The sequence below is a fragment of the Haliotis rubra genome, unplaced genomic scaffold (genome assembly GCF_003918875.1).
Source record: "Haliotis rubra isolate DU_JTF1 unplaced genomic scaffold, ASM391887v1 Scf1981, whole genome shotgun sequence".
Lineage (NCBI taxonomy): Eukaryota > Metazoa > Mollusca > Gastropoda > Lepetellida > Haliotidae > Haliotis > Haliotis rubra.
Window position 1 is genome coordinate 3286 of NW_025765982.1, and position 22220 is coordinate 25505.

Genomic DNA, 22220 nt, shown 5'->3' on the forward strand with positions numbered 1-22220 from the left:
ATATTCTGAATTTTGAGAATGATTCTATGGTAATTGTTGGAGACTGGAATTTAGTGATTGATCCTACAATTGATCTTGAGAATTATAAGCATCTAAACAACCCCAAATCAAGAAATAGTGTATTAAAATTTATCAAATCTTACGATCTTATTGATGTCTGGAGGAATTTAAATGATAAATGCAGAAAATACACCTGGTGGAGAAAAAATCCAAGACAACAAGCCAGACTTGATTTCCTTATTGTATCAGAAGAGATATATTTGATATAACTTTGGATTCAGATATTTTGCCAGGCTATAAAAGTGATCACTCAACAATAACATTAACCTTTTCAAATGCTTTAAGCCAGGAGCGAGGACATGGGTACTGGAAGTTTAATAATTCCTTGTTGTTAAATCCTGAATATGTAAACTTAGTCAGAACTATTTTAAATGAAACTGTTCAGGAATACTCAACAGAAAAAATGGATAACTTTAAAAACACTAAAAATATTAAACTTACAATTTCCAACTCCTTATTTCTAGAAACATTATTAATGAAAATCCGAGGAAAGACCATATCTTTTTCATCCTACATAAAGAAAACAAAGGTAAAACATACAGAATAAAACAGGTCGAAGATATTATTCGAAAAAACTTCCAAAATATTGATGAAGAACTTTTGAATGAACTATCAAAATATAAGAAAGAAACGGAAGAAATTAAAAGTGAGGAAATGAAAGGAATACAAATCAGAAACCGAATTCATTGGTATGAAGAAGGAGAAAAACCTTCAAAATATTTCTGCCATCTAGAAAATAGGAATTTCTAAAAAAAATCGATTAATAAGTTAATAACTAATGATAAGAATGAAATCACTGACAGCAAATCAATACTGAATGAAGTCCAACTATTTTATAAAATTCTCTATGCTTCTCAAGAACAATATAAGGAAGAAGACTGCTTAAAGGATATTAAAACTCCAACTTTAAACAAAACACTAAGAGATTATCTTGAAAGAGAAATCAGTTTGGATGAAAATAGCAATGCTGTTTACAGGATGAAGAATAATAAAAGCCCAGGGATTGATGGATTTCCTATTGATTTCTTTAAAAAATTGGATTTATTAAAAAGAATTAAAAATTTGGATCTATGGATTTAGACCCCCAAAAAAGATAGAACATTACTTAAAAATTGGAGGCCAATCACTTTACTTAATGCTATTTATAAAATTATCAGCTCCTGCATTGCACATAGATTAAAAACTACTTTAGATGAACTTATTCACTCTAACCAAACTGGTTTTATACCGGGTAGGACTATTACTGAAAATACAAGATTGTTATGTGATATATTATTTGAAACAAAGAAACAAAACATTCTTGGTTTGCTGATTCTGATTGATTTTGAAAAAGCGTTTGACACTATTTCAAAAGATTTTATCAACCTGGTTTTACATAAATTTAAATTTGGCCCTGAAATGATAAGATGGATAAATATTTTAACCTATGAAACATCACCTTGTGTTATCCAACATGGTAATCTATCCGAATTCTTTGCAAATGAAAGGGGATGTAGACAGGGAGACCCACTATCCCCATATCTTTTTCTTTTTGTGGCTGAGATTCTTGGTTGCATGATAAGAAATAATGAAAACATCAAAGGTATTGTCATCAATGATAATGAATATAAACTGGATCAATATGCCGATGATACTGAACTATTTCTTGATGGAACTGAAGAGAGTTTGTACACTGCTATTGACACAATTAATACGTTTTACAAAATGTCAGGCTTGAAAATTAATTTAGATAAATCAAAAGCAATCTGGATTGGATCCAAAGCTAAATCTACGGATAAAATATGTAATGATCTGAAAATTGAATGGGTAGTTGGTGAATTTGTTGTACTAGGTATTAAATTTACACCAGATCTTAAAGATTTATGGGTAATCAACACAAGAAAGAGACTGGAGGAAATTAATAGACTCTTAGCATCGTGGAGAAAAAGAAATTTAACACTTATTGGTAAAATAACAGTAATAAAAACTCTAGCAATCTCCAAATTGGTCCATATTTTCAATTCCTTGCCCAACCCACCAGCCGAATTTATCACGTCCCTTGAAAAAATGTTTTTCAAATTTATTTGGAATGACAAGAATGATAAAATAAAAAGAAATGTAATTAAAAACAACTATGAAGAAGGAGGTTTGAGAATGACTGATGCAAAAACATTTATAGACGCTTTGAAATTATCTACTTTAAGACGGTATTTCAAAAGAGGTGATAAGGATAATCCATTCAATACACCTTTTAAAGAAATATTTAATTTTGGAGCAAATTCTGGAACTAACTTTAAGATTGAAAATCCTTTTTGGCGTGATGTGCTAAAAGCATGGCAACTATTCCACAAAAAAACATTATATTGACCCAAATAACATTAATGAAATTCTATCCCAACCATTATGGTTTAATCATAAGTTTAAAAAATCATTAAATTTCATAAAGAACTGGGCAGATAAAGGGATTATAAATATTAGGGATATTTGTGATGAAACTGGATTATTGTCAATAGAATCTTTAAAAGAAATATATGGTATCAAAGGCACTTTTTTAGATTATAAATATTTACTACATCTATTACCTGACTCTTCGAAAAATACTCTTAACCACTGTCATTTAATACCAGTCAGGGATTTAAATATTAACCAATGCCAGATATATCTAGTAAAAACTTCTAAAGGCTGCAGGACTTTTTATGCTAAACTTATTTCCAATGATATACACCCAAATATATGTAATAAATGGCAGCTGCTATTTCCTGAAATAGACTTTGATTGGAAAAATATATTTACAGTGTACAGAAAAGGATTGCAAGACACAAAACTTTTAGATTTTCAATATAGATTTCTACAAGGTGTTAATTATACAAAAAGAGAATTGCTTAAAATGAAAAAGGTCGATAGCAGTCCATGTTGTTTCTGCAGTGATCTAAATGAGAGTGTCTGTCATGTGTACTGGGAATGTCAGGAGACACAAACCTTTTGGAAAAACCTACAAATTTGGCTTAGCAATTTATACCCTCATCCATTGCTATTATCGAAACATATGGTTTGGTTTGGTACTCTACATAATAATATATTACTAAATCACATCATCATTGCAGCAAAAAGACACATTTACGTATGCAGTATTAAGAATACGCATCCAAACATAACTCTATTTATAAAAACTTTAAAAGAAATATTCTTTGTGGAAAACCATATATCCAAAACAAATAATAAAATAGAACATTTCAATTATAAATGGGGTCTTCTCTTCCAAGTACTTTGATGAATTTAAAATGTATCCAATTTACCTGAGGTCATATTTTTCTTTTATTGACTTATATATGTGTTTTAACATGATATTGACGTAGTACATGTACATCATCCATCTAGTATGTACATCACTTTTCTACGTAATCCTGGGAACCAATAAAAAATTAAAACAACAACAAAAAACAACAGAAAAAACCCACCATCCGTTTAACTGTTTGTACTATCCGTAACTTCTACTCAACTGTGTGTGTGTGTGTGTGTGTACTATCCGTAACATTTATACTCAACTGTATTTCCTGTACAGAGTTTGTCACTGAAGACAATCCTGATGCACTGTCTCCGGTTGAATTTGGAATTCTACAGACCTAACTTCTACAGAGTTCGATGATAGGTCCTGTGTATGGTCGTCTAGATCGGATACCTGCTGTGCCCAGACACCCTTCCTCTGACCAACTGTCTGCTTGTGGAGACTGCAGTCTGTTGTGCACGCCGTAATGTGTACGTCATCTTGGTGTGGTGTCACTAACGAATCTGCAACGCAGTCTAAGTAAACTTATTATTCGTTACACTGCTATACTGAGTCTAACAAAACCTTATAGAAGGTCGCGTCAGCCAACCTTTTGACTGACCAATCAGAACACAGCTTACCAAATCGCGAAAGTTAACATTCGCACATACCGTTTGAACCTTTACCTCCAAAACCCGAACGATTCCGAATGCTATTTTCCGCACGGTCGTTTCCGAGTGATACACGCAATGAGTAAACAGTCGCTGAAAATAGCGTTTTTGTCAATATTCAAGGATGGTATCTTGCGAAAATATAAGCAACTAGTAACCATGTCATTAGAAACCCATAAGCGTATATACTACAGGTCAAATATATGTGTTTTATGCGGATTTTCTTTTGTTGATAGATCAGTGTCAGTGACCGGGGAAGAGAAAATTGAAAAACCGTTTTGTAAGTTCCACCGAACCCTAACAAGTAGTCGTTGTCTGATTGGTTAAATCCATTAGGCCGTCTCGCGTTTGATTGACGGACTCTCGGTCGCCCAAAAGGTTAGCTGACGCGACCTTCTACTGTATTGTCTAGGTTTTGTTAGACTCAATATAGCAGTGTAACGAATAATACTGCCTAAGTTTACTTAGACTGATCTTCAACGGTGCCATCTGCTGCACACCTGTCTTCAGACTACGTGTATTGTCTGACGGCTACAGCCAAGGGCCAGGCAACTGCTGCAGAGGATTGTTTAAACCTACCCATTGCTAACGTAACGATTTGTGAGTCGTGGTATGCTCGCTGTCTGTGTTCACTCTTTTACTACATTTTTTCATCTACCAACACCAAAATAAAAAGATTTTGCAATACACCAGTTCCTTAACATTGCAGTTCTTTCTTGACTGATTGGAATTTATGGAAGAATATTTGAAACCAATTTTTATGTGTTACCATATTAACTGAAGACATTTTAAAGGAGAACACATTATCGAATTAACATAACAAGTTCCTTTTCCCAGCAAACAAGGTAGCTTAAATAAATAGCGAAACACCTGAGTACAGTTAATAAAAATATTTTGAAAATGGTGTCTTAAGGGTCAATTTAATAGACACATTCCTGAAAATGGCTGTATTGATGCTGATGAATAACAGTAAGAATTTTCAGGGGATGCAGGGTGAAATTATGTTGGGTGCAATATTTGTATGTTGATAGAGGTGTCCACTGGGATTGGTCTGTGGCAACAATTACAATGAGATCAATGCGCCGTTTATCATGGTTTCCTCCATACCCATTATCATAATCTCTTACCTATGAATGATGTCTGATTCACCGATTAACTGCTCTTTTCAAAACAAGGATGAAATACCATTCTTTTTTCGCAATTATTAATTAAATAACAGCAGAAATAGGTTGAAATCACCTACTTTATGCCATTGTGAAGACCTTTCTATTATTCAATTCGAATCCATCCGTCTGTATGTATTAACTTCTAAATATTTTTTATAGACATATGGGTGTACATCCAGTTTCCTTGTATTGCATTTATGTGAGGTAACATCCATCCACTTCGTTTATAATTCATTCACCAAGTATTTATCATCAGCGGCAAATTGAATATGTACATCATTATTCATTTAATACAAATCCATATATTACCGTTTAAATGTAAATGTAACGTTTGCCATCTCTGTAAAGCATGTGACACAATCTCTGCATAAGTGAAAACATGATTCAGTCTGGGTTGCCAAGAGTTTTTTGTAGCATATTTACAGCCACATTGGACTTGGAAACAAAACATATGAGTACAGTGGCAGGGGTTTTGACCAGCATTCTGTAGAGGCCAGCTTCCTACACACCTGTGTCGTTATCTATCCAGATGGTTCAGCTCTCGAAGGTCGAGCACCGTCAGTTATACCCTGTTTTCAATTAGCCAATGTCAAATCACTTGACCATGCCAGCTAAACAGTGGTAGTTTGCTGCTGTTCCATAAACAAGGTAGCTGGCCTCCTTCCGCCATTGGGGCGGTGGGGTAGCCTAGTGGTTAAAGCGTTCAATCGTCACGCGAAATGGGTTCGATTCCCCACATGGGCACAGTATGTGAAACCCTTCCAGGTGTCCCTCGCCTTGTTATTGCTGGAATATTGCTTAGAGCGGTGTAAAGCAATGCTCACTCACTTACTCCTTACGCCATTGTCCATGTATCGGGGGTGGCCTGTGACTTGTAATTTGAAATGTATGTCAGCCACCCGAATCTTTCATGCAGCACTGAATAATGTTTCAAGGAGAACCAAAATGAAAGCATTTTGTGAGTCCCGTGTAATTTCGAAAGCTAAATATCACTAATATAGTCATGGTATATATTTTTATATACCACAAATTACAACAAGCTCTTCCGTCATTCGAAACTGCGCACCACCCACGTGTAATCCATATTTTAGCCATCCAGGTCCCACGTCCAGAGCCTCACTGAACTATAAATGTGTGTCACTTCCCGCGCTGTTGTGAAGATTGTTCTTGACATCGCGAGGTAATAGTTTGGGAGGGGACATGGAGACAAGTGCAGCTGCTGGGTCGCTGGCTTCGGAAGAAGAGTTGGACCACACTCGTCGACGATGGACAAACAAGCTGAGGTCCAGAGATTACAGGAAGAAGTTTCTATACACGGCATGCCTTTTGTTCGGCAACTTCATGGTGGTGAGTGAAGCTGTTGCACACAAGTTCAAATTACACACACAAGTTGATTTTAGAAACTTAAAACCTTTTCAATAACCCGGTATAGGCAAAATGTACGACTGCTGGTAATGCCGTGATCACATCTGACGCGAACTGGAAGGACATACCACCTAAATCTGATGTTGATGGAATCAATTAAATACTACTGCAAATCCATAAACATCCATATTGAAGAGAAAATCCAAGCTCCGATCTTTCCCTATCTTTTACGAAATATAGTAGGAAACCCAAAAGGATGTAGAGATATCTATGACATACTCATAAATGGTGAATCTAGAAAACCTTTAACATATCGAAACAAGTGGCAAAAAGAACTGAATGAGTTTATTGACGATAACATATGGGAAACGATAGAAAAAACAACCTTTAAATCGTATAATAGTGTAAAACACTCGTGGTTTCAATACAGCATACTGCATAGGTTTCTGCCAACAAATGATTTGCTAACAAAAATGAAATATAAAGATTCCAACACACGCACATTTTGCAAATCCGAGAAAGAATCAATTCTACATCTATTTTGTGACTGTAAAGACATAAAAACTATTTGGAAGAAAATAGAAGAATGGATATTCGAAAAAACAGGGTCAAATATTATCTTTTCAAAGAAAAATATTATTTTAGGATATCGTGAAAAGAGAAACCATGTTCTGAATTTGATAATAACAGTAGTGAAATATAATACATACAAAATGAAGCAAAGAGATAAAACACTAAATTTGAACTACATTATAGAAGACGTAAAGACAACATATTATGCTGAACGTTTTAATGCCTATTCAAATTATAAATATGACAGCTTCACAAAATTCTGGTCACTATGTCACAATCTGTTCTGTTAACCTAGCGCTATATATAATGTACTGCTATTATATTTTCAAGTACCTATTCATTTCCACCTGGAAGCACATTTGCCTGTAAATCGACTTAGTATATATTTGCGAATCGGGTCTATACCAACCCGTTATGTAATGAACTGTATGACCTGGATGTATGGAGAATCAAAAATAATAAATTATACAAAAATAAAATATAAATCTGATGTTGATATTTGCCGATATGACAGGGCGTTCATGTATCATAATTAAGAGGTAAATTTTACATTTTCAATTTCAAATCATGAAAATATATAAAGCTGGATACCTTAACTGGACCTTGGCTGTCTGTAATGGTCATTCTGGGTCATGGTGTACGTAGTCTCGTCATGTTTAAACGAGGCAACTGACAGTGCCTTCCGCGGCCACATGGCCCGGAGACAGTTATTGATCCACATCAGTCGTGATTGTTCAACTAGTGAAATTGTGTACATGCAAAATACTTGTATTGTTTCATGGTAAAGGAGCAATGGCCTTTTGTTATTTTGTGCTCTACATATACTCCAAAACTCGATAGACCAAGGTATGTTTAAGCATGTATTACAATTGTAATCGGTGGGACAGGAGAGATACGGCTGTAGTCTTGCAGCTTGATATATACTAGGTGAGGGAGTGAGTTAAAATTTAACTTCACGTTGGCAATATTTCAGCCATATAGTGACGAGAAAGGTTTTGCATACACAATAAATATAAGTTGTTAAATATTCAGTCATCGGAGGACTATAAAATAACTAGAGTATCACAGATGGTATGTAAAACTAGCATGGAAATCTAAACTTATTTTATTTACGAAGACAATACAACATAAAAGAAGGCTATAGGTCACCAACAACTGAAGGTAGATCACCATACTAGTGGCCATGGGAAATATACTAGGGCTCCAAGTCGGAATGCTGAAAGCTACGTAGTAATAATAGGAATTATTTTTGTTTTTTCTGCCGGTTCTGGTAAAAAACATGTCTCAATAATCAGAGGCCTGACTAATTTCAAATAGTTCTATGTTTGCCCAGGAGCAGATAATTAAAACTTACCTCATTTGTTTTAATTTTAGGGGCAATAGTCTGATGACTTCGGAATTCCAATATTGGTGTACGACATAAATACCCATCAATTTAGTCGAAGGTTCCATGGCGCTAAATGGCAATGTTTGGCAGTCATATAGGATTGAAGGTTTGGGCCATGCCTTTTTGGAGTTTGGGAATACCCTGTCAATAACATATTTTCTGAAAACATAGAAGCAAATGCATCAATATTTCGCATCACTCTCTCTCCATGCACCACACCATGAAAATGTAAACGAAATTGAAAAAAATTCTCATGTCAGCCGCCACATTCTCAGTTTTCATACACCGCGTTGCATCATGGCTTCTTGCATGGAGAAGAATGATCAGAGTTTGCTTCGTTAATGGTTTGGGAAAACGTTTTCTTCCTGATAATATGGAAGGATACCTTGCCTTGGACCATGGCGCCAAAGACTACAGTAAGCAAACATTCAATTTTGGTGAATGAGACAAGCCGTACTGTTATTTTGTGACACATTTCGGAACATTAGTTCTAGTAGTGTCCTCCGGGCACTCAATAAATGATGCGCCATTATCCCAGTACCTTTAATGGACATTTCAGTCACTGACAAGAATCATTATTATTCCAGCTTAAGGTATGGAGGACTCGAGGAAAACTCTTTCTATTAAGTGAAGCCAGACTCAGCTAGAATGCAAGTATATATGCGGCATGAACTTGAAATATCATTAAATTATTAAAAGTAGACTTATGTGCCATAGTTTAGCAGAATTAAATTCATTGGCATCATTCGTTTGAACAGGATCATAGATGAGTTTGAAGGCGAACCTGCACTCCGGTAACTGTGATCTAGCCAGAGAGTGTGAGTTAAAAGTTTAGGTCACATCGGCAATATTTCAGCCAATTCGTGACGACGGAAAGTCATCAATAAGAATAGATATATGTATACTATATAAAGCTGTCTTCGAAAGACAGTATAACTACTCGACTATTACATATAGTATTAAAACTAGTTTGAGAACATTAAAATATTTAACTATTTATTGACAAATACATGATAGAAGTGAGCTAGAGATTAGCAACTAACGTGAGGCCACCAGACTAGGGATCGTTGGGACTTTTGCTTCCAGCACGGCTACTCAGCAGGATTTATACCACCCCTTCAGTGCCTCGCGATTGCATGCAATGTTAGTCATGAATCTAAAATGTACAAATATATTACAATTAAAACGGTGATATATATGAATATTGTTTGAATGATGTGGGCTTATATGCCCTCTCAGGGGAACTATCTAGCTAGATTCTAAAGATTCATGGCCATTTTCCATTTTCTTAGTTCGCAAACGTTTACAATTTCCCAGTCACGATTAACTAACGTCATCTGATAGAGAAAATATGTTGGGTTTTTTAAAATGATGCATCAGTGACAAAAATGATGTCCAATTTAATTATTTCGTTTGACTAGTACCATACGTTCCGCAGTTTTTTAGATGAATAAACTACCAGCATTTGCATCTGTTTATGAGTGTTACAACAGGAGGGGCAAGATACGCTCACCTTGCCGCACACACCTGGTATCATCAACACGTAATAGTCATTCATAAACACATTCTCTGTCGTCAGAACTCATGTAGCTAATGAGTGGATCAACTACATTATGTATTATTTATTATTATTAATTGAACGGCGTAGCACAGCTGAAATATTGTTGAGTACGTATTTAAACAAACAAAAGCACAAGCTCATGATCTAGTCGGAATTGTGTAATCCATATCTTTTAGCAGAGATAGGTTAAAGATGTAGAAAAGATTTTATCGATCTCATTTAATTATGAAATCTTTTTCAAAACCTCGTTTACAGCAAGTTGTATGTGAAGGACATGTTACTAGACTGACCGGTGAGTTTATATCTACCTTAATGTATACGTCTGGGACACAGTTGACTATAGGGGCGGTGGGGTAGCCTAGTAGTTAAAGTGTTCGCCCGCCAGGCCAAAGACCCGGGTTCGATTCCCCACATGGGTACAATATGTGAAGCCCATTTGATATTGCTGGAATGTTGTTAAAAGTGGCGTAAAACTAAACTCACTCACAGTTGACTGTGGAAGTCTGGAAGAGATATTTTCACAATTTATCATTGTCACACGAGGTAAAAACCGAAAATAACTTTCATAACTCAAAAATTGGTCAAGTGTCGCATTGTCACTTTGTCATAAGGAATGAATGAATGAATAAATAAATGAATGAATGAACAGACTTCTGGTATTGTTAAATAAGTGCGACAACACCGATATTTCCCTCTTGGGATTCCATAGTCACTATGTCAAGTGGTGGCAGTGTGCCGGATACAGAAGGAATGCGACAGGTATCAGCTAGCAGTCAGGCTGAGTCTCATACAATGCACTCCGTTGTTACTCTTGTAAGATCAGCGTGTTGTCGGAGCAAGAGTGATATACCGGCAAGATGGTTACGTTAATTACCCTATTTCACTGTTACTGTGGAGGTCGTCGTATCTGGCCCCGTGATCATGACTCAAAAGTTACACCTTGTCTGAACTCGTGTGATTCACGTAGCTCAGTAGCGTCCATAACAACCTATACTTGGTGGCCGTAAATAACGACCACATGAGTGAGTGAGTTGGGTTTTACGCCGCTTTTAGCAATATTCCAGCAATACCATGGCGGGGGACACCAGAAATGAGCTTTGCACATTGTACCCATGTGGGGAATCGAACCCGGGACTTCGGTGTGACGAGCGAACGCTTTAACCACTAGGCTACCCCACCGCCTCTAGCGACCACATGAATGTATATTCTGATGACCTGACAGATCGTGTGACAACGTGCCATTAATCAGCGGATTGTCTGGTTCTGAGTCAATATTTATGCGCCAACAGTTTATGTGTTTAATTTACGCTTGTCTCATGTGTACAAAATTACTGAAAACAAATAAGAGAGAGAAAGACACGAAACTTTTTGAAATCCAAATCCAACAAGATGTATGTATAAATGTATATGCGTGTGTGCGTGCGTGCGTGTATTGTGAATGCCATTGTCTGTACACTCCAAAAGGACGAGGTTTACGACTTAGCAGTCCAAACTAAAATCAACATGATTCAATCCGTTCTCATTACGTATGCCTTAAATGTATTCCATCAAAAGCTTGGAAGTGAGATAATTGGTCAATTCAAATACTTATATTGATGTGTAAAGGAGACGGGAATACTATAGCTTCCATAGTTGAAAGAAGGAAACATCACTTTTTTACAGCAAAACTACATTATCATTAAATTGTAGGTGAAAATTATGAAAACATGATATACTTCGATTTAAGTAATATCCAATGGCCTCAGTTTTCTCCCTATTTGGTTTAGACTTCGACATAGAGATGAGTGAGTGAGTGAATTTAGTTTTACGCCGCACTCAGCAGTATTCCAGCTGTATTAAATAATCGAGTCTGGACCAGACAATTCAGTGATAAATAGAATGATCATCGATCTACGAAATTGGGATACGATGTGTCAACCACCCTGACCACCCGATCCCATTACTCGCCTCTTACAACAAGCATGGGTCACTGAAGATCAGTTCTAACCCGGATCTTCACGGGTTGACATAAAGATCCATATGTAGGCAAATATATTGTCTAAAACTCCATCTGGCTAACACAGAATTGCATGACTTAGCTTCTCTTTGGCAAGATTTAGTTTTTGAAATTCTCATTTGTACTGGTATTGATCCAGTATTTTGTAATTAACTCTAATATTCATATAATCAAACAGGAAAGGTGTATTTTAAAAATTGTTTAGAAAATAATTCGAAATCATATATCAGATACTGCATGGTAAAATATAGATATGAATAATTTTCAAAACATCAAAACAAAATCATCCGAGTGGTACCTCCACATGACAAATGTTCATTCATTCAGAAAAACTCATTTATGAAACTTTCATTGAACTATTTCATATTAATTTGATGAACTATACTCATTACATAGGTAGGAGATATTCGATAATAATTTCATTACAGGAATACAAACTGCACAGAATGATGTGAATACATGAATTCGAAACAGGAAAGACAAGATGTACCATGATAACCAACAGGTCATATTAACGATGAAAAGAACTAAAGCCCCTTTTAGCAATACCAACATAAGTGAGGTCTCACCGCTTGAACGGCAACAGGAAGCGGGTACGTCACAGCAGCCAGCACTCTCCTACCCAGAGCTCCATGCGGCAAGCCAGCATAGTATCTCTGCCACAGGCCAGAAAAATGTGACGATTCGTCACATCTTGCACCGTTCATTCAATATAAAGTACATATTTCTTAACGCTTTTCCTTTTGACCAGTCTACATATCTAATTAAACATCTTGGATAGAATGGTTTAGTTTCACTGAGAAAATATCCTAAAACATGTAACACTATTTCGATTTGCGTAGGTTGTACGGCTCCACGTGCTGTCATCGAAGCGGACGGAGAGCAAACGATGCAGCCAGTTTGGTATCTAAAATATGTACTGTCATAAATCTTACTGTCGCAGTTGTGGAAGAATATGCATGTAACATTGTAAAACATCTTGAAGAACGCGCCGAAAAGCTTGCATAAGGCCAGTCTCTTCTTATTATGAACATGCGCGTTTGTTTACAAACAAGAGAAAAATCCGGTCACGTGATATGCAAATTAGCCAGTGGCAGTGATGTTATGATAGTCATCACTGCGCCGGAGTGTGAGCAGCCAGTAGGGAACAGGTTCCGGTCACGTGTTGGTAGTGGACACTTCCGCATCCGGTGTAATGGTGGCGCAGAGACGAACATCCTGGTGGTGCCATTCCACGGTGTTCACATAATGGACAACGTCCAGAAATTCGGCGGTACTGAGACCCAAAAGTGACGTAATCTGAAGCTCCCACATGCCTCAGAAGGGAACATATATCCTAGATTTAATATCCGCAGTATTTCTCGTACAAGGCTCCAAGAGGGTAGATGGGTATATGGAATGAAGCTGTGTGCATCTGCGCTGGAGTTACTAGTAACCCAAGTGTGCTGGGGTCCTTATGTTCATAAGCCAAGGAGCAAACAAAAGCGTAATATATATATATATATATATATATCTACTGGCAGAATTGAGCAAAACAAAAACATTGCAAAAGGAAAAGCTGAAAAATAATCAATACCACATTAGTTTACAGGGCAAACTTATTTATGCACCAGCAACAACTAAAGACCCTGCAGACTTGGGTGAATAGCTATACGATTCAGTGAATTATCTATTTAGAATTAAAAAATAATACAAACCCAAGCGATTGCGATGAAACATTGAACACCTCCAAGCATCGCCTCTACACACGGGGAGTTCCGGCTCAGTGAAACCTAGTCAAGTCTGCAAGTTTACATGATGATTAAAGAGACGTCAAGGGACACGTGGAAAAAGAGAGTATTGCTTAACGCCGCACCATCAAGTTCATGCTCGTCGTAAGAGGCGACTAAGGGGATCGGGTGGTCAGGCTCACCGACTTAGTTGACACATGTCATCGGTTCCCAATTGCACCGATCGATGCTCATGCAGTTGATCACTAGATTGTCTGGTCCAAACTCGATTATTTACGGAACGCCGCCATATAGCTGGAATATTGCTGAGTGCGATGTAAAACTAAACTCACTCACTCACAGCTATTACCGGCGAACTTGTATCGCATCTCATATATCTCTCAAGACAAAAGACTTACTTTTGTTTGATGACTAAAATATATGCTTACTTATTTTCCCTTCATGAGTAAACGTTTTTTTCAGAATTTTTTTAACTGTGTCAGACATAGCGCTCGCATGTTATTAACATTCACACAGTCCGTGTATAAACTTAAGTATCTCGTTTCCGAATGAACATTGAAAAACGCTGGCGGAATTTGACGAAATACTTTAAAATGGATCTTGAGGTGTTTTATAGTTGGTCATATCGCCATCCTTATATCGGGATTCGTATCGTATCGCAGCTTCAGTGAACAATACTTGGGAATATATCGCCGTGTCTAAAATGTTAGTATCGCGATGTATCGTATCATCGTCGTTAGCACCACGTCAAGTTGAACATCAGTGTAAGGAAGTTACATGTATAAGGATTGATCGTATCCTCATGTGTAAAGAGAGAGAGAGAGAGAGAGAGAGAGAGAGAGAGAGAGAGAGAGAGAGAGGAGAGAGAGAAGAGAGAGAGAGAGAGAGAGAGAGAGAGAGAGAGACGAGAGAGAGAGAGAGAAGAGGAGAGAAAGAGAGAGAGAGAGAGAGAGAGAGAGAGATGAGAGAGAGAGAGAGAGAGAGAGAGAGAGAGAGAGAGAGAGAGAGAGAGAGAGAGAGAGAGAGAGAGAGAGAGAGAGAGGAGAGAGAGAGAGAGGGAGAGAGAGAGACGAGAGAGAGGGAGAGAGAAGCGAGTGAGAGAGAGAGAGAGAGAGGGAGACAAGAGAGAGAGAAGAGAGAAAGAGAGAGAGAGGAGAGAGAGAGAGAAAGAGAGAGAGAGAGAAAGAGAGAGAGAGGGAGAGAGAGGAGAGAGAGAGAGAGAGAGAGGAGAGAGAGAGAGAGAGAGAGGAGAGAGAGAGGAGAGAGACAAGAGAGAGAGAGAGAGGAGAGAGAGAGAAGAGAGAGAGAGAGAGAGAAAGAGAGAGAGAGAGAGAAGAGAGAGAGAGGAGAGAGACAAGAGAGAGAGAGAGAGAAAGAGAGAGAAGAGAGAGAGAGAGACAGAGAGAGAGAGAGGGGAGAGAGAGAGAGAGAGAAAGAGAGAGAGAGAGAAGAGAGAGAGAGGGGAGAGAGAGAGACGAGAGAGAGGGAGAGAAAGAGAGGAGAGAGAGAAAGAGAGAGAGAAGAGAGAGAGAGAGGGGAGAGAGACAAGAGAGAGAGAGGACAGTAACAACAAATATCTCGGTGTTATTTTAGATTCAAAATTTTCGTTTTCAAAACACATCGATCACATTTGAGAAAAGGCCACCATCGACCTTATTTTCTTCGCCGCTTAAGAACGTTTTCTATTAACAAAACCATATTGACCGTTTTTATCAAACCTAACCCGGATCTTCGCGGGTTGACATCTGAATAAACACAGAATTGCATGACTCAGCTTGTCGTTGGCAAGGTTTAGTTATGAAATTCGCATTTATACAAGTATTCATCCACTACTTTGCATTTAACTCGATTGTTCTTGTAAACACTGAAGTCCTACTGTCTGTGTCTGTGCTTTCTTTATTCCATCTTAATATATATGATTAATTATGAAAACATCAATTCGAAATCACCGAGTGGTACAACCACATGACAAATGTTCATTTATTCAAGAAGCTCAATTTAAAAATATCATTGAACTGTTTCATATTAATTTGATGAACTATACTCTGTACAATAGGTAGGAGATAATCGATAATAATTTCATTACAGGAATACAACCTGCACAGAATGATGTTAGTACATGAATTCGAAACAGGAAAGACAAGATGTAACATGATAACCAACAGGTCATATTGGCGATGTTGGGGAATGAGCAAGCATTTACGGTTCTTCAGTCCCCTTGACAGAGCCTTCAATAATCTTATTTGATAATCATCACGTCAGTTTCAAAAGCAAGCGGTTATATATATTTACATGCACATTCTATGATGAGTGAGTGAGGGATTTAAAGTTTAACGTCACATCGGCAATATTTCAGCCATATAGTGACGAGACACAAAAAATGGTTTAACTATATGACATACGTCACAAAAGACAGTAAAACATTAGATAGTTATCTCAATTTGAGTCTAAAAACTAACCATTTCAAATGATGAAAGACTTTATTCAACACAAAGAGTAATATTACATATAATGCCATTAAAATACGATCTATAGACCACTAGTGACCAAAAATGGACAACCATGCTGGAGATCATAGAGATTCTATTAGGAGAGATCTTAATATACATGATGTACCGTGTTATAATCACTATACGGTGTTCCGTACACTCTTAACATGGCAAGAGGCGACTAACGGGATCGCGTGGTCAGGCTCGCTGACTTGGTTGACACATGTCATCGGTTCCCAAGTGCGCCGATCGATGCTCATGCTGTTGATCACTAGATTATCTGGTCCAGACTCGATTATTTACAGACCGCCGCAATATAGCTGGAATATTGCTGAGTGCGGCGTAAAACTAAACTCACTCATTCACTCACTCTTAACATGCGTACGCCTGTGGTAGTCACCCATATTACAATCGCCATGTGATGTGTGTTCTGTGCTGACCATTTTCTATATAATCAGTACGGATTGAATCATGTGTTTTTATCATGTGTTCAGCAGAGCATGACGTGCAGAACATGCTCCATTCCTTTGCCGCAAGTTAATCTACACACATCGAACTTAATTAAGCGCCCCGATTTTCCATATTGCCATGAAATTGAGCAACCATTACCACGAGTATGTATACTGGAAAGCTTAAACGGCAATTGTTTCCTGAAAGTTGTCATTACTTATAATTCCGACTGTAAATACTCCAGTGTAAATATACTGTAGCGCTTTGAACATGCCTTAGGGCGTGGGATAGGCGCATTATAAATATATATTTATTATTAATAATAGCATATAAAGCGCAGTTGCATTTTAATTTTATTGTGAAAGCCAAAGGCATTGACGCTGATGCATTGACATGTTGCAACCATGTATTTCTTTAAATCATGTTTACGTACAGCAACGTTTATGTCGGGACAGATTAAGCTATTAGTCAACTGAATGTTTTAATTAACTTTAAGCGGTGTTCCAGTTTAGTGACCCATACTTGAGGCGACTAACGGAATCGGGTGGTCAGGCTCACTGACTTGGCTGACATATCATGGTTTCCGAATTGCGTAGAGCGATGCTCATGCTGTGGATCACGGGATTGTCTGGTCCAGATACGATTATTTAGAGACCTCCGCCATACAGCTGGAATATTGCTGAGTAAAACTAAACTCACTCACTCCAATGACAGCGGTGTTTTAGTTTAACTTAGTGAATCGTTTTGACGTATTGTCTCTGTAATCTTTCCTGCTGATTTGGTTCAAGCATTCCATGAGATGCTTCAAACTATGAGCATGCATTATTTCAGTCTAACCCTAATAGCTGGAGTCAAGGTTCATTTCTCTGTTATAATGCCGTTGAATGTATTAGTACAATGATTAGGTTTACCTTTTGATTTCAGGGTTGGGTCACTCGTGATGATACAGCTCATCGTATTCCTACGGCTCACAAGAAGCTTTACAACGATCGCAATTATGTCCATGATGATGCATTTCGTACACTGTCTAAAACCTCTTTCGATTTCAGGTTTGGACCCAGGATCAGAGACTGCTATCACTGCTTTCAGCGTTGAATCTAGGGGGCATTTGACATCACTGTAGGACCTCCAGCTCCACCACAGTACATCAGCAGAATTCTATCAGGCTTTTCAAGGCCTTGTATAAGGATGCATTTCGTACACTGTCTAAAACCTCTTCCGATTTCAGGGTTGGATCCAGGGTCAGAGAGGGCAATCATTGATGCCAATTTGATGGTGGACTCCCTTACTCATGTCCCATCAAACTATTGATCCCCTGTACAACAGGATGATCACCTGTCTTTATCACGATGTATTGCGGTTATTGTATGAACCATCTACTGATGTCAGCCCTGGACTTAGAAGCATAATAGGTATTATACTGGGACTCTCTATTATCGCGGCACGCGAAAACATCGGGAAAGCAGAAACACCACGCCCCGCATCGGCTAGTTCACATGCAAATTACGTAACATATATTCATCGCTCTTGAAAAAGTCATTTATTTCATTGGAATGTCATGTTTAATCGTAGAAATATTGAAGCATTCATCTTTTCAGCAAGTTCTAGAACATTTCGAAACTAGTATGACCCCTACTGCCATTACATCTAGCATGAATCAAAACTTACTTCGTCAAGAGTAATCCTGCGACAACTATACGGTCATTTGCATATTTTCCGTGCTAAAAATATAACAGGATGTGACGTATTATGCAACTTCACTCTACACACAGCAGCAACTTGTATGGTACGTTTTAAGGCGGAAAAACAACATTTTGTAACGTTATTGTTACCTTCTATCCAAGTGAATAGAAATTTCAGATGTTTGGGTTAAAAACATGATGATATTACTAATGTGAAAGAAATTCCTAAATATTTTTTAATGATCAAACTATTTAGATTCGTTACTTGTCTTAGTAAACGTTTCACAGTGTCATCTGCTTGTACCAGCCCACCCACAGTACATCAGCCTTTTAAAGGATCCATTTCAATCACTGTGTAAAATATCTGATTTCAGCGTTGGATTTAGGGGCATTATCACTTATTGGGCATTAGCAGATTCCTATCAGCCCTTTGAAGGATCCATTTCGATTACTGTATGAACCATCTTCTGATGTCAGAGTTGGATCTCGGGACATAGTTGGCATCACTGTAGGACCTCCAGCTCACCCCCGTACCTCAGCAGATTCCTATCAGCCTTCTGAAGGCCTTGTATAAGGATCCATTTCAATCACTGAATAAAATCTCTTCTAATTTCAGGGTTGGGTCAACGGTCAGAGAGGGCCATCACTACTGGACTTATTGATCATCACGGGGACGGACTTGTCTCAAGGCTCCGCCTTTTTCACAGCTGCTGCCACTGGATCCGTGGTTGGAGCCGTTGCTGGTGGAGCCATCTATGACCGGTTCAATAAATACCTGTCGCTGTTTATCTCGCTGGCCGGGCACGGACTGACTGTAGCTGTGATGCCACTGTGTTCACCCTACTGGCTCATGATCGCCATGTTTGTAGCACACGAGTTCTTCCTCGGCATATTTAAAACAGGTGTGTCTCCACTTATTTGGAACTTTATTACACCACTTTAGTCTGTTTTTGTCTCTGGTCAAACATATTGGTCTCCGGAAAATATGGCACAGTTATCGCAGGAAAAATAGTTCATTTGTCTGAGTATCATATGGTGTAGTGGTCTCAGGTACAGCTGGGTCAATGGGGTCGGGATCAGATGGTTTAGTTATCTCAGGATCAAACGGTTAAGTTGTAGGTACACATGGATATCACGTTGACGTAACCCTGTTGCCTGAATACTGGTTTCGGGATCAGATGGTTCAGTGGTCTCAGGATCAGGTGGTTAAGTAGTTTCGGGATCAGATGGATAAGTAGTTTCGGGATCAGATAGTTATGTGGTCCCAGGATCAGATGGTCAAGGTGAGGTGAAATTGGGTTCAACGTCGTACTTGAGAATATTTCGCTCATATGACGACAGGAAAGTTCAGTGGTCTCAGGATCAGACGCTTAAGAGGTTTCATGATCAGATGGTTCAGTGGTCTCATGATCAGGTGGTTCGGTGGTGTAGGGATAAGGTGCTTTACTGGTGTCGGGATCAGGTGTTTCAGTGGTCTCATGATCAGGTGGTTCGGTGGTGTAGGGATAAGGTGCTTTACTGGTGTCGGGATCAGGTGTTTCAGTGGTCTCATGATCAGGTGGTTCGGTGGTGTAGGGATAAGGTGCTTTACTGGTCTCATGATCAGATGGTTAAGTGGTTTTCTATCAGGTGGTTCAGTGGTTTCAGGTTAAATGTGTTCTTTGCATTTCTACGAATACTTTTACCTATGTCCTAGCCGATTGTTTCACTTTTGGTAGAACTTCGTTTAGTCCTCTTCATTGAGTTGGTTTCTCGTGGGATATCAATCTCCAGCACCGTATATATCATAGTGTCAACCAACGAATAGACACAATGTGTGCAATTATTGTATTCAATGTTGCATATATTTGGATTTATTGTACTTTTTAAAAGTATATTTGATTTGATGGCGGTATTTAGTAGTGAACAATGACTACAATTCCTTATTTTCTCTTGATTATAACACATTTATAAAATGCAGATATCTACTATACGCAAAGACTTAATTAAACACCTCCTGTATTTTTGCAATGACAGGTTTTCAACACGAACATAAAACTTCTCATGGTGACCACGATGGAAAAACATGGGTTCTTCTGACCCCTATGATCCCTTGACTCATAAAAAACACCAAAATAATTGATATGTCTGTACAAGTATGATCCTGGAATGTTTAATGTTGATGTTTTTGGTGAATCTGAGCATTCAAAATGTGATTTTGCTGGTCTTACACCTTCTTACACCGAGGGCAACCTTCATGTTACTGTATGACAGTCAGCACTCTCCTCCTCATACCCCTGTCTGCATGCCTCCTGATCCTCTGAAGGGGCGGTCTACGCCATTCCTCGTGTAAAGCAGCTTCCAGTTCGGCTAGGTTCTGTACAGGAGGACCCCTTTTTTGCACACGACGACCAATCATGTCCCAGATATCCTCTAAAGGGTTAAGATCCGGGCTCATTCAACCGTGAGATATGTCAAGGGGTGCTTAACTAAGTTCTTTGTGTGTATAGATAAATATATACATGCATTAATACATATAAACTTATGTTTGCAGGCTGTAATGTGGAACTTGTTCGTGTGTGGGGAGTGGAGAGCAAACCTTACATGCAGGCTTTACATTTCTCATTCTCGTTAGGGGGAATTATCTCCCCTTTTGTCCTTGAACCGTTTTTAGCCGTCAGAAAATATGACGATAATAACGCAACACGGTCTTCTGTCATGGAAAGCCAAAACAGTTCATACGAGGTACAGGAGTACGTAAATGCATCATCGGAGCATCATCTACAGACAAGAATCATTTGGCCATTTTTGATGACTGGGCTGTTAACCATACTGTCGTCTTTACCGTTCTTAATAGTGTTTCTATTTGCAAGACAGGAAAAGCATAAGGACGCTACTAAGGCTTTAGAAGGAAAGAGACAGGGTAAAATGTTGTCCCGGAAATTACTCGTCCTAACACTTGGCCTTCTAGGTATATTCTATTTCTTCATGGACGAGGTTGATGACTCTTCGGTGTCTTTCCTGACATCATATGTGGTCAAGCAGTTCAAATGGACAAAGGTCACGGGAGCCAGAATCACATCAGCGTTTTGGGCAGCATTCGCCTTTGGTCGTCTAGCTGCCATCGTCTTCATCGGCTATGTATCGCATGTAAAGATCTGTGGTGTGTTCTTTTTCCTTACTAATCCTCGCTCAGGTTGGAATGATATTTGCTGGAATGTACCTATCAAAGGTATTCATGTGGATCACAGCTTGTGCTGTGGGCTTTTCAATATCGATTAGCTTTCCTGCGATGCTGACCTGGATTGAGAAGGACTTTGTGCAACTCTCGGGTAAAATCATGTCCGTCATCTTTATAGCTGTAGGTCTGGGTGGAATGGTCAATCCTCAGATCATTGGTCACCTGATGCAAGTATCCAGTCCTCTCTGGTACAATTATATCCTGACCATTGAGAGTGTTCTGTTGTTCCTCAGTTTCCTAATGTTGGTGTGGCTTGTGAAGAAAGTCCTGAGCAAGCATCACTCATCGTACACAGTCGAGGGAGATCCAACGGTAGAATTAGAAGAACCTCTAAACGAAAAGCCAAGTACACTTTCATAATAAATTATTGATCATAGTTGTGTTTATTTGCAAGTAAATTCCACTTGTATTGTGTTTCTCTTCTGCAAATTTGTTTGAAATAAGATTAGAAAGTAAAATAATATTTGAGCGTGTCTTTGACACATTCGACATGTTTAGAGTGAGTGAGTGAGCTTAGTTTTACGCCGCACTCAGCAATATGGCGGCGGTCTGTAAATAATCGTGTCTGGACCAGACAATTCAGTGATCAACAGCATGAACATCGATCTGCGCAATTGGGAAACTAT

At 38.3% G+C, this 22220-nt stretch overlaps 1 protein-coding gene across 1 annotated transcript; it reads left to right on the forward strand.

Annotated features, from left to right (window-relative positions):
- Window positions 1-6303: 6303 nt before the first annotated feature.
- Window positions 6304-22000, forward strand: LOC124275096 (sodium-dependent glucose transporter 1A-like). The gene is given in 4 exon segments (XM_046710584.1): window positions 6304-6488; window positions 18991-19276; window positions 20908-21630; window positions 21632-22000. Coding segments are annotated over 4 exon segments (1479 nt in total). The 5' UTR covers window positions 6304-6341; the 3' UTR covers window positions 21955-22000.
- The last annotated feature ends 220 nt before the right edge of the window (window positions 22001-22220 follow it).